This window comes from Carettochelys insculpta, chromosome 25 (assembly GCF_033958435.1).
Source record: "Carettochelys insculpta isolate YL-2023 chromosome 25, ASM3395843v1, whole genome shotgun sequence".
NCBI classification, from domain to species: domain Eukaryota; kingdom Metazoa; phylum Chordata; order Testudines; family Carettochelyidae; genus Carettochelys; species Carettochelys insculpta.
The window spans coordinates 7886629-7899508 of NC_134161.1; the positions used below are offsets into that span (position 1 = coordinate 7886629).

Consider the following 12880-nt stretch of genomic DNA (forward strand, 5'->3'; position numbering starts at 1 on the left):
ACTTTTCAGGTGTCATGGGTCTGGACCCCGGAGCACTTTGATAAGGACTGAGACCCTGAACTTGGTTCGGTGCTATAGGAAGCCAATGTAGCAAGCCATAAAGCCTTTGTGGCTTTGGTGAAATCACTGTCTTTCCAGCCATTGAGGTCTTGAAAGGAACCCTCTTTATTAAAATAGCTTGTGGGGGAAGGATAGTTCAGCAGTTTAAGCATTGGTCTGCTAAACCCAGGGTTGGGAGTTAGTCCTTGAGGGGGCAAATAGATTTAAAAAAAAAAAAAAAGTCAAGCATGGTGATCAGTCCACTGCCCTCCCAGCACTACCTGACTTAATGACTTACTAAGGTCCCTTGCAGTCCTCTGAGATAGGAGCATAATGGGTCACTAAGCCACAGGGGTGAGTGCGCTGTTTCCATGGAAGTGGATGCTCCTATATGAAGATGAAAATTTCCAGGCCTCAATACAATAAGGATATCTAGGATCACACTGCAAATGGCGTTTAATGGTATTGGTACAAAGCCTTAACAAGGCATTGCTTATGGTACTGACTCTTTTCTGTGAGTTTCAGGGATGACTTCAGATTCTTCCATTAATATTGAAACAGAACATTTCTAATCTTGGAATATTTGTTGAATGAACCCATAAATTGAAGTAATAGTGAGAGATGAGTGAAATTTGAAACTTCCATGTTGTGGGATGTTCCAGTGTTTTGTTTTTCATTGCAAATTGGGACAAAAGTTTGACGTTCCAAAATTTTGGGTGGCGCTAAGGTTGAGAAAAAATTTGCCATTTGAGATTGAAAAATATTTGATCATTCCTGGCATCAAAAATGTTGGTTTTGGTTTTTTGAACTGACCCTAAACTCTTCATTTGAGATCTATTTAATATAAAACTGGACATTTTTTTCCCCCTCCACTGTGGTGCGTTGCATCATAGGAGTGTTTGGTTCAGGAGTTTGATGTCCATTTTCCACTTAAGTCAAACTTCCTAATGCACCCGAAGACGTGCAACTCCATAGTCGCTACTCAATGTAAAGGAAATCTGAATTGCATTATGGAAGATGTAATTCAGACCCCCATTTTCACCTCTGGGCTGGACTTCCTGAAGAAGAACTGATACTCACATAAATCAGCATGCTGATGAACTGATTCAAAATGAACCATTTTAGGTCAGTTCAAAACTAATATTCCAAGTTTGGAATTTATTTTATTAGCTGTACCGCCTGCACTTTTCCATCAGAAAATTCGGAGCCATCTCTGGTAATAGCTGATACCTTTCCTGAACTTAAGGAGGGTAAAGATCCTGAAGCTCCTCAGATTTTTCTCTAATGGATCTCACTCCCCTCTGAACCTTGGTGGTGAAAGAGTGCTGTTTTACTTCCACTGTCTTGGGCGTGCATGTGTGTGTAATTAATGCACAAGAGGGGAAAACAGACTAATCTTATCATTTAAACTATAAAAAAAGGTTCCTTGGTTGTTCAAATGAAATTGTACAGACAAACACCCTCGCAAGTACCATAGTACGCCAGTGCCTGTGAAAAATTAGGACCTTGACTCTCCCTATAATCCAAGAGATAGCACCTCCAGAACCACAGCTAACATTGTGGTGTTGGCCCAGTAATGAATCAGAAGGGAAAGTGCCATTTTTGAATGACTAGTGTGGGGCTGCTTTGGAACTCTCCATTTCTAATGGTGACCAAGCTCAAATCTGCTGAACTGAAAGATGATCTTGATATGACTTCAAGCCACTGTGCCGCTGCCTCCAGCGCTCATGTTGTGAGATGGGATGTTGTGTTTTATTTTGGTGGTTTTTTTTTTTAAGGTTTTCGTTCTTTAAAAAAACTTAAATACCCACCTGAACTGCGGAATATGAAATTAAATGTAGTTATTGTAGTTAAGGTAGCGCCACTTTATTTCCCACGCCAGATTAATTTTCACATCTTCCCCTGCTGGTTTAGCATGGAAATAAGGTCAGTTGCAGAGAGATGCAAGTGACAGAGAGCCATGTTAGTCTGTATTCTATCAAAACAAGCCATCAGTCATGTAGCACTTTAAAGACCAAAAAAATAATTTATGAGATGATGAGCTTTTGTGGATCTGAAGAAGTGGGTCTGTCCCACAAAAGCTCATCATCTAATAAATTATTTTTTTGGTCTTTAAAGTGCTACATGGCTGCTTTTTTGTTTTGGAGAGCTGCCAGGTGTTCTCCATCATACATGTAATTATTGAGCTAGAGTGCAGCTTGCAGCCTCTGTCTTTCTAGCTGAGGACCAAGAGAAGGTCTCAAGACACCTTCGTGAGCATGGACTTGCACTAAGGAAATAGAAATGTTAAGGTTTGCAATGAATGACATAAGGGCAGGAGAAATGATTGAAGGCTCCACTTCATTATTTGCTTGAGTCAGGGAGGTAACTTGTTGCAACTTCTGTGTCGCACTAAATTTGCAGACTCAACATAATCAAGATGTGCTGCTGTAATATTTCATTGCAGTTCTGGTCACTAAATCCCAAGAGTGTCAGAGCTCCTTGAAAACAATCCGCAACGCGTCTCCGGTGTGGCTTTTCATAACGCCTGTCAGTCACGGTTGTCTAGATGGCCAAAACTGTTTGACACCGGATTAAGTATCAAATGCAAGATCACGCATTGTGAGATTCCAGTTTCATAAGAACATAGGTACAGGAGTCAAGAGAACAGCAGTGTTTTCTTAGAAGTCCCTAGTTCAGTTATTAAATGTATTGTAATTAAGAGAAGTGAACAAAGGGCTAACTTGAGCATGCTTATACTTTTCTCCCTGCTAGAGCAGAGTGAAATAGTGTAGTTAAGACTTGTTCTTGTTCCCCTCCTCGGTGAAGGAATAGAAATTGTTCTACTGGTCAGACAAGGCAAAGCTAGGAACCTTCCTGACCGCGGCTAGTACGTGAACTTTCAGAGTAAGGTGCAAGAAACTCACATAAAGAACAATCATGGGATCAGTTCTTTGTTTCCAGCGTTATGTGGTTGGTTTTGGTTCCGTTGTCAGCCAGGGTATCCAGTAGTCAGGGTGAAGACCTGAGTTCTGCTAATGTTAAGCTTTATTTAGGGTTAGGTACAGCATCATGCATATACGTCTTTGTGAATGGTTGTAAGGAGAGGATGGAGACTTGACTTAAATTCAAACTGCTGTAGTCCTACTTAGACTCCTCAGCCATTCTATATAAAATGCAATGGAAACCGTAAGTCAAATATAGCGGTGAGCTAATAGAGGCATCTAACCTGATGGCCACCTTTGGGTATCTTGGGATGTAAATTTACATATCAGTAAGCAGATCTCAGCTTATTTCACTCCCTTACATGTTACTTTGCTGATTGGCACCATGTTTAGTTGGGGAGAAAAACTCCTCAGTACAACCATTATCAGTATTACAGATTCTAGAAAATTAAAGCTGGTCCGTGCAGGAAATAAAGGGATAATGCATTGGCAGGAATGTACTGTGCCTTTAAACGAGGAAGGTTTCTTTCTAATTACCTTTGGTGTTGCTCATAAAACGTGAAGGTCTGGCAGCAGAGCTTAAAAAAAAGGCGGTTTGAAGAACACCCCATGTTCCCTCTCTTACACCCTGCCCTGGGGTATCATTCTTGTGAAGTGAGGCTTAGAGAAGTTTGGTGATGTAGAGAAATTGGAGGTGAGGGAAAGGAAAGGAAGGGTGTGTGTGTGTGTGTGTGTGTGTTTGGAGGTGAGGGAAAGGAAAGGAAGGTGATGTGGGTGGGTGGGTGTGTGAAGTAAATGAGGGGTGTAAAAGCGAGGGCCTCTCTTTTTCCCCTTTTCTCATTCCTGCTTCTCTTGGTTCCGTTCCATTCCATTAGTTTGCTGCTCTTCACTGCCTTTACAGTGGCTGGAAAATAATGGTTGCTCGACTATGTGACTAGAAGGCTGCAGAGCTTTTGGAGCAGCAAATAACACAGGGCAGTGCGTGTTCTGATTTACACGTTAGGAGTGACTCCAGTGAAGTCAGTGTAATTATACTGGTGTGAGACCAGGATCAGCCCCAAGATTTCCTTCACCTGCTCCTCCTGCTCATCCTTTCAGACAACATTCCGAAGGGACACTGCTCTTGAGATAATATTTTCAGTGCCCTATTCATTCCTTCTTTCCTTCCCACAAGACACATCCACAGACTAGATCGCTGAATGGTTCTGGCAAAGGCGCTGCCGTACATGTAGAAGAATTCTGAGTGGTGTATAAATGAAAAAGTAGAATGATTGAAAATAAGGATGGTTCATTTGTTTTGTTAGCTGGTAGAGTGTAAAGCTTTGAAGATTATTTCTTATTTGTATTGCAGTGAGTGCCCAAAATCCCCCATCAGAGTAAGGACCAATTGTTCTATGCATTGTGTGGACATGTGGGGAAATGCACATCCTATAGCAAAGAATATGCAGTCTAATGCAAGGAGGTGCGAGTTTTTTACTTACATATTGACTAGTAAGAAAGGGGAATAGCTCAGAGAATCGGCTAGGTGATAAAGGATATGGAATCTTAGACTGTGAGCTTCCCTGGTTTGATGAAGCACGTCTTCAATTTGAAATAGTTCGGTGGAGTACATAAAATGAGTGTTAGGGTCTCAGTGGGCAGATGTCCTTCTCAGAAACCCTTTCCACAGTTAGCATGAATTGGTACTTGGAACAGAGAACTAGGACTAAATGAAACTCTTTCCTGTAAAAGAAACACTTGTTTTTCTTCATTCCATTTCCAAGAGAACCCTAGATGTCTATAGCACTTGAGGAAGTAAAGAGCTGTACAAATATAAACAAATTAATCTCTGCAGCAGTCTTTATATCCCCATTCTGCAAACTAATCATCTCCATGGCAAATTAAATGAAGAAAAGCAATCAGAACTTCCTAGCTTTTGGCCTTGTGCTTTGATCACGTGGTCACTCTGCAATTCAGTGGAGAAATTGGATATTACTAATTTTCTGAGCAATTGCATGCTAAAATAGACATGACTCATGGCTTTGCTGTGACTTCTGTATCTCTGTACTGTTGAAAACCCTTTCTCTGGATCTGAAGAACCTCAGAGGGGTAAGCTTGTTCGTAGAGAGGCATGAATTGGGGGAAGGGGTGGGAAATGAATAAAAGAAATATTTAGATGACCTAAGTGTATTTAAGTCGGCAATCTTGGGTATTTAAGGAATTAGGGGAAGCAATGTCAGAAATGTTCGCAATTGGATGATGCATGTAGTCCCAAAAGACTGGAGAAGGACAAATGTAATACCTGTGTTTTAAAAAGGGGAGCAAAAAGGAGCCTGAGGCTGAGGCTACGCTACAGGGAAATGTGAAAAGATAAGCAATTTGCATATCTTTTGCTGACAGTTCTGTTTGGAGAGGCTTTTCCAACATTTAGGCCATCCACATGGAGCCACATGTTGGGTAAAGCCCCTCTGCCGGGACATTCCTTTTGCCCTGTGGAATGAGGTGTACAGGGGTTCCAGCAGAATGCTTCTGCTTTTCCAACTGTGGTTTTCCAACCGTGTGGATGCAGCAATACCTTTTCTGAGAGACCTCCGGTCCCCCAGAAAACATTCACAGTCTAGACATAGCCAGAGAGTTATAAACCAGTCGTACTTGGAAATGTACTGGAACAAATTATGAAGCAATCGCTTTGTAAATGGAGGGTAATAAGGTTGTGAGGCATAGTTGTCATGGATTTGTCAAGAACAGATTGTGCCAAACCAACTTAATTCTTGCTGGCCTGTGGATAGGGTGGAAGCAGTAGACATGATGTGTCTTGATTTTTAGTAAAGCTTTTCATGCTGTCTCAGGTTGTCATAAACTTGGGAGATGGGGTGTTTGTTGCAAAGTGGATGTACCACTGAGTGCAAGTCCTTACATACAGTGTAGTCAACACTGGCTTGTGGTCAAAATGGTAGTGTTTATTTAGGGGTCTGGCAGTGGTCAGCCCCGGGTCTGGTACTGTTGATTATAATAATTAATTATTCACTGGAGTGGAGTATACATCTTCATCGAATTTGTAAATGGGTTTGATACAGTGGAGAGTCGGTCTGAAATGACCAACATGTAATGTAAGACAAAGGATATCATTCAGGAGAGAGAAACCAACCACACAACTACAAATGGAAAGTATCTTGCTGTCGAAGCTGTAGTGTTGCTAAAAAGAATGGCAAGCTGTAAGCAATCACAAATTGAATGAGTCAACAATGAGCAATAAGTCTGGAGTGCAGTAGACCCTCGACTTATGTGGAGGTTGCATTTTCACATAACTCAGGGGGAGTCAGGAAACTGACCAGTGCAGCACCATTGGTCAGTTTCCTCTCTCCTGTGAGTGGCAGGCAGTGGAGAGCCTGGCTCTGGGCTGCTGTCCACTCACAGGAGAGGGGAAACTGACCATGGCTGCTGTGCCGGTCAGTTTCCCTTTTCCTGTCAGGGCTGGAAGCCTGACTTTCACCACCCCTGACAAGAGAAAGGAGACTGTCAGGGGTGGCAGCTGCTCCTGTCAGTGGCAGCTGAGATTCAGGCTCTGGGATAGTGTCCCTGACAGGAGCCAGGAAACTGACCAGTACAGCAGTGTGCTTTAGTTTCCCGGCTCCTCTGAGTGTTGGGGAGCTGGCACCTGAGTCCAGGCTGCCTGCCATGTAGGGAGCCAGGAAACTGACCAACGCTGCTGCTCTGGCCAGTTTACTGGCTCCTCTGAGCAGCAGGCAGCCCAAAGCCAGGTGCCAGCTCCTTGCCACTGAGTCATGTGAACCTGAGATACTCACAACTCAAGTGTGCATATCTTGAGGTTCTACTGTATTTCAACAGACCTGTATGTAAGACATGGAAGTTAATTTGTTGCTCTGTTCTTGGTGCTGGTGAGGCCTCAGCTAGAGTACTGTGTCCAATTCAAGGCGCACCACTGCAGGAAAGGTATGGACAAGTTGTATAGAGTCTGGAGAAGAGCAATGCAAATGATAAAAAAATTTAGAAAACCAGGCCTGTGAGGCAGCATTTAAACAAAACCTGGGCACACGTAGTCTTGAGAGAGAGAGAGAGAGAGAGAGAGAGAGAAGTGAGAAACCTTATACTAGTCCTCAAAAATGCGAAGGGCTGATAAAAATAGGAGGATGATCAGTCGTTGTGTATGTCCACCGAAGGTTGGACAAGAGGTAATGAGCTTCACCTGAATCAAGGGAGATTTGTTTGGACATGAGGAAAAATGCTCCAGTTACAAGGAGACTTAAGCACTAGAACTCGGTACCAAAGGCAGTTACAGAATCCTCATCATTGCAGGGTTTTTTAAAGAACATGCTGCACAAAGACACATCTGAGGTGGTCTTGGTCAGTAGTTTTCAACCTTATTTAATTTGCAGACCCCCAGAAATTTGGAATGGGAATGTGGACCACTTTGGAAAATTTTAGACATAATAGAAGACCCCAGAGGTTTGTTTGACCACAGGCTGAAAAAGACTAGCCTAGGTTTACTTAGTCTGCCTTAGAACTGGGGGACAGGATTAGATGATCTGTGGAAGATTCCTTCCTGCCTTTCATCTCTACTGTTCTGTGAAGACTTGTTGTGATTCATAAACATGTACAACGTAACCTGCTGACTTTAGTTTGAGCTATCTGTGGGGTGACTTTGTTTAGTTTGGTCACATAGAAAAATATTGTTTGGTACCACTGATATTTGTCAGGTGCTTAGAATGTGATGGCAGATCCAGATGCTGTACTGAAAATTAAGGTAGGCAGAAACGGTCTGTGTATAATAATTCATGTTCAGAGTTGCTTTTCTTAAAGGTTGCTTTTATCTCCAGTCTCGTCTGATGTGCCAGAGTTGTCTACATCTCTGCTGTGTGTGTCTGTGGTGTGTACTCAGTTCAGTGAGCTTGACCTGTCTTAATACACGTACTTGTTCCTGGACTGATGCCCTATTCTTGTCTTCTAGTACAGGTGTCTTTCAATGCCTTATGGTGTTCTATCAGGATAAGGTTCTAGACTGATACCCCACTTGGGTTTGTTTTATTTTCCCCCTCTCTTTCTTGTCCCTTTTCCCCACCTTGCTTGTGCAGGTCTTGTTCAGCGCTGTGTTATTATCCAGCGGGATGAAAATGGATTTGGGCTGACGGTTAGTGGAGACAATCCCGTCTTTGTGCAGTCAGTCAAAGAAGGTAAGTGAACTTGTTAAATATGCTAGCAGACAGTTGTCTAGGACAGGCAAGCGTGGGTGGCGGGGGTGGGGGAAGAGAAGATTCTAATAGTAATCCTCCAGGGCAGGGTTTATAACATTGTGGGATTGTGCTCATGCTATGTCACTTGCAATGTGAACCCATAACTCTTGGAAGCTACAGACTGTTGAGATTGTAATCTATGGATACCTGGGTTCTGTGGTAAAGAGCACAAGCGAGGGCAAGCACATGAGCTATGATATATACAGGGTCAGAAAGTGTAAGATGTTTCTCTAGTCATTTGAAATGGACCATTACTAGAAGTAGAAATGGATATGATTTGTAAATGTCTGATTCTCTCCTCCCTTAGATGGAGCAGCCATGCGGGCTGGAGTGCAGACAGGTGATCGAATCATCAAGGTAAGGGTGCTTGGTTTGATCAGTGAAATGGCTCATGTGCACTTGAGAAATATGCAGATCAGTGGTCTCCTTTCAAATACTTGCATTTGCCAAAAGTTAATAGCAGTTACTTCTGCATACTAGATCTGAACAATCCTCTGTTTTCCTGTTTTGGGGACCAGCAGTTGACTGTGCAGTGTCAGTTAACTTTCTAATGGAGATCATGTTCTTATTTCAGAATATTCATTACAAGTTTATGTACCTCAAATGATTCAGACTTCATGCAGAAAGGTCAATAAATGTGGTGAGTGGGAGAGGGAAGCCTGTGAGACTTAGCTGTAAACTGAGATGAACTTTGACTCCCTATGTATCCTAATGCATGCTCTCTTTTGGACAGAGACAAATAAGAAAGCTAGGTATTTATTTGGCGGTGAAATCCTCCAGAGAGCTAATGCAAAAATCCCACCTCCACTGAAGTCAACAGCAAAACTCCCACTGACTCTGATCCAACTGGATTTTTTTACCTAAGTGAATTAACTAGTAAACTAAATGAGCCAAAGCTAGATTTTCCTCTGCTTCCCTGCTGTTTTCTTCAAGATTTGCTCTTGCGCACGGGGCCTGTGCTTCCCTGTGCATGAGCTGAAGCAGCATAGGGGAAGCATCGTATTTCTCTTTTCAAACCACCACCATACATTTTTAACATGTTTACAGGAAGAGGGAGGCCTTATCAGATTTTCCCTCTCTGGTGGCATCCATAGGTGGGAGTATCCTGCAAGTATATTAGAGGGCGTGAAGAAAGTGAGCGCAAACGTGTCTAGTTGTTTTTCTCTGAGTTTGTCCAGATACAACAAAGCGGTTTCTCCAAGATCAGAGACCGGAAAGTTTTAAAGCTCTTCCTTTCCCGCTTCCCCAGGTGAATGGGACTCTTGTAACAAACTCAAATCATGGGGATGTGGTGAAGCTGATCAAGTGTAAGTAAATGCAGACTTATGCTTATTTGTAATGCACTCCTTGAAACCATTAAAGGCATGAATGCTTAAGAGGTCAAAATACCAGTTCAGCCATTAAGCAGTTAGTAATGGAGTCTAGCTGTGCTGTTGGCTGTAGTTCCACCTGTCTAATAGTGCTGGGTACATTCAAAGTAGACATGGTTAAGTGGAGTCTGAAAGGTGTTGGAAGGTTTACTGATATGGAAGTTTTTGCTCTTTCTTTTCTACCACTATCCAATGGCTGAAACTGCTTATTTTTCACTCCTTCCCCCTGCCAGTCTGCTTCATGTCCCCTTGTTTTGCCTCTCTGAGGTATGTAATAGTTTTCATTTAAGCTACAGAGGGAGAGCTGTGTTTAGTCTGTATTCTATGAAAACAGAAAAGCAGTCCAGTAGCACTTTAAAGACTAACAAAACACTTTATTAGGTGATGAGCCTTTGTGGGACAGACCCACTTCTTCAGATCACAAATGAGGTCAATGCTGATCTGAAGAAGTGGGTCTATCCCATGAAAGTTCATCACCTAATAAAGTGTTTTGTTAGTCTTTAAAGTGCTACTGAACTGCTTTTTTGTTTTTATTTAAGATGTATCTCATGTAGCTTGTCATAAAGGAAGAGTAGAGTTTGTGCTCATTCCTTCGTACAGGAAAGGGCTATTAGAGGCTATTTCAGGAAGAACTAGTAGTGTTTATTTTTTGGTGACTACAGACATCTATCCTAACGTAGATTTGTCTGGCAGACTTAAATGTTTGTTGTCATCGCTTAAGGGATAGGTGTTTGCTACCTGAAGTTTTAAAAAAAACTCTGGAGCAGAGCTAATGGTGTTTTCAGGCTGGTTGGTGTGAGTAAACACCCCTCAATGGATTAGCAAATGAAGCACAGTCTGCTTGTCTCTGGGGGGCCTGAAATGTGAGTTGTCCTTTCTCCACACAGCGGGTTCCTATGTAGCGCTCACTGTGCAGGGGCGCCCACCAGGGTCGTCCCAGATTCCATTAGCCGATTCTGAAGTGGATCTAGCAGCATTTGGGCATATGTCTCCCATCATGACCTCTCCCCATTCGCCTGGCACGTCTGGAAACACAGAGAGGATTACAAGCCCTGTGCTGATGGGGGTAAGATTCAAAGGGACCTTGGAGCATGGTTGGTTGTGCAGTGGGAAAAAACACTGTTTCATCTTCAGAGACTTATTTTCTATTCTTGATCATCTGGAATTCGTATTCTAGTCCTCGTGGACACTTGCCAATGGCAAAACTACCATTCAGCTGAGCCTCGAGCATGTGGAGGAATGGGGAGAGAGCAGGGCTGGAACAACAGGCTAAGAACGTTGTTCAGTGGACATGTGCATAGTGGTTGCCTCTAGCCATGGCCATAGCTCCCTAACCTTTGTTAGCATCCAGTTGTAGGAAATACAGGCATTAATGGGGGGAGGAAATGAGTAATTGCTTTGAGGAATTACTTAAAGTTTTGGCAGCTATGTGGAGAGGTAGGTGGGTAGAGCCAGTGTGGGATAATGAGTGAGGGAAATGGCTGAACCAGTCTGGAAGGGTTTGTAGAGGCCCTATATCTAAGGTAGAAGGTGAGTGAACGATATTTTCCTTTTTGAGTTTAACAACATTTGCCCGTTTTTTCTCAGGAGGAGGACAATTTTGTTCACAGCCAGAAAGTGATGATTCTGAGAAAGATGCTGGAGAAAGAGCAGGAGCAGCTGCAGGTACAGGAGGGCTGGGGGCAGCAGAGGGAAGAGCTGACCATTGAGACCAGCTATTGAACCCTTCATTAGTAATTCCTGATCACTTTTGCACATTCTGTATCATGAATGCTTGAGAGATCCCCTGTGTACCCGCAGGACAGCAGAGACGAGATGAGGAAGGGCTAGGTCAGTGGTTTGAGCGTTGGCCTGCTAAACCCAGGAGTGAGAGTTCAGTCCTTGAGGAGGCCATTTAGGGATCTGGGACAAATAAGATGATATTTGAAAAAAAAAAAGATGGTGCTTGGTCCTGCCAAGAGGTCAGGTAACTGGACTTGATGACCTCCCAAGGTCCCTTCCAGTTCTATGAGCTGAATGCTTACAAGTGGAGCAAGTCCTCTCTTTGGGAGGCTTATCTGTTGCTTTCGTCTCCTCTGGCCTAATCCTAAGATACGCAAGCATCTGAGAGTCCTGTTGACGGAAACGAGCTGTGTGCACAGAGCACTTCTCAGGGTTAAGCTCTAAATTTGCTTTGGCTGTGGTAGAAGGTGCACCTCTTTAATTGAAGGGTCCTGTGGCACCTTATAGACTAACAGAAAAGTTTTGAGCATGAGCTTTTGTGAGCACAGACTCGCTTCATCAGATGCTGGTCTTGGAAATCTGCAGGGCCAGGTATAAATAAGCCAGAGCAAGGGTGGGGATAACAAGGTTAGCTCAGTCCGCAAGGGTGAGGCTTACTACCAGCAGTTGATCTGGAGGTGTGAACACCAAGGGAGGGGAAGCTGCTTCTGTATTTAGCCAGTCATTCGCAGTCTTTGTTTAAGCCAGAGCTGAGGGCGTCGAATTTGCAGATGAATTGTAGCTCAGAAATTTCTCTTTGGAGTCTGGTCCTGAAATTTCTGTGCTGTAGGATAGCTACTTTTAAGTCTGCTACTGTGTGGCCCGGGAGATTGAAGTGCTCTCCTACGGGTTTTGGTACATTGCCATTTCTGATGTCTGATTTGTGTGCGTTTATTCTTTTACGTAGAGACTGTCCAGTTTGCCTGATGTATATAGCAGAGGGGCATTGCTGGCACATGATGGCATAAATTATATTGGTAGAAGTGCAGCTGAATGAACCCACAATGGTGTGGCTGATCTGATTAGGTCCTGTAATGGTGTTGCTGGTGTACATTGTCTGCAGCCAAGCACTAAGATATAACCGCATTTGCTCCAACCCCTCTGACAGAGACAAACACCTACAGGATCTCTACCAAGCATTCTTGAAACTGCAATACCCACTTGAGGAAGTGAAAAAACAGATCAGAGCCAGACGTGTGCCACGAAGCCTCTTACTATGGGACAAGCCCAAGAGAGAAACCAACAGAACACCACTAGCCATCACCTACAGTCCTCAGCTAAAACCTCTACAGCGCATCATCAGGGATTTACAACCCATCCTGGACAATGATCCCCCACTTTCACAGGCCTTGGGAGGCAGACCAGTCCTTGCCCACAGACAGCCTGCCAGCCTGAAGCAAATCCTAACCAGCAACTATACACCGGACCACAGTCACTCTAGCTCAGGGACCCATCCATGCAACAAACCTCGTTGCCAGCTCTGCCTACATATCTACACCAGCAACATCATTACAGGACCTAACCAGATCAGCCACACCATCGTGGGTTCATTCAG

At 43.5% G+C, this 12880-nt stretch overlaps 1 protein-coding gene across 4 annotated transcripts in view; it reads left to right on the forward strand.

Annotated features, from left to right (window-relative positions):
• Nucleotides 1-12880, forward strand: part of ARHGEF12 (Rho guanine nucleotide exchange factor 12) — a 101771-nt gene that overhangs the window by 46492 nt on the left and 42399 nt on the right. For all 4 annotated transcript variants that reach the window (XR_012642558.1, XM_074977211.1, XM_074977209.1 and 1 more), the window contains 5 exons: nt 8036-8134; nt 8502-8551; nt 9444-9501; nt 10452-10630; nt 11152-11229. Coding sequence is in view for 3 of the 4 variants with exons in the window: in XM_074977211.1 (XP_074833312.1) it covers nt 8036-8134; nt 8502-8551; nt 9444-9501; nt 10452-10630; nt 11152-11229 (464 nt within the window). In the remaining variant the exon portion in view is untranslated. The remainder of the gene's footprint in view (nt 1-8035; nt 8135-8501; nt 8552-9443; nt 9502-10451; nt 10631-11151; nt 11230-12880) is intronic.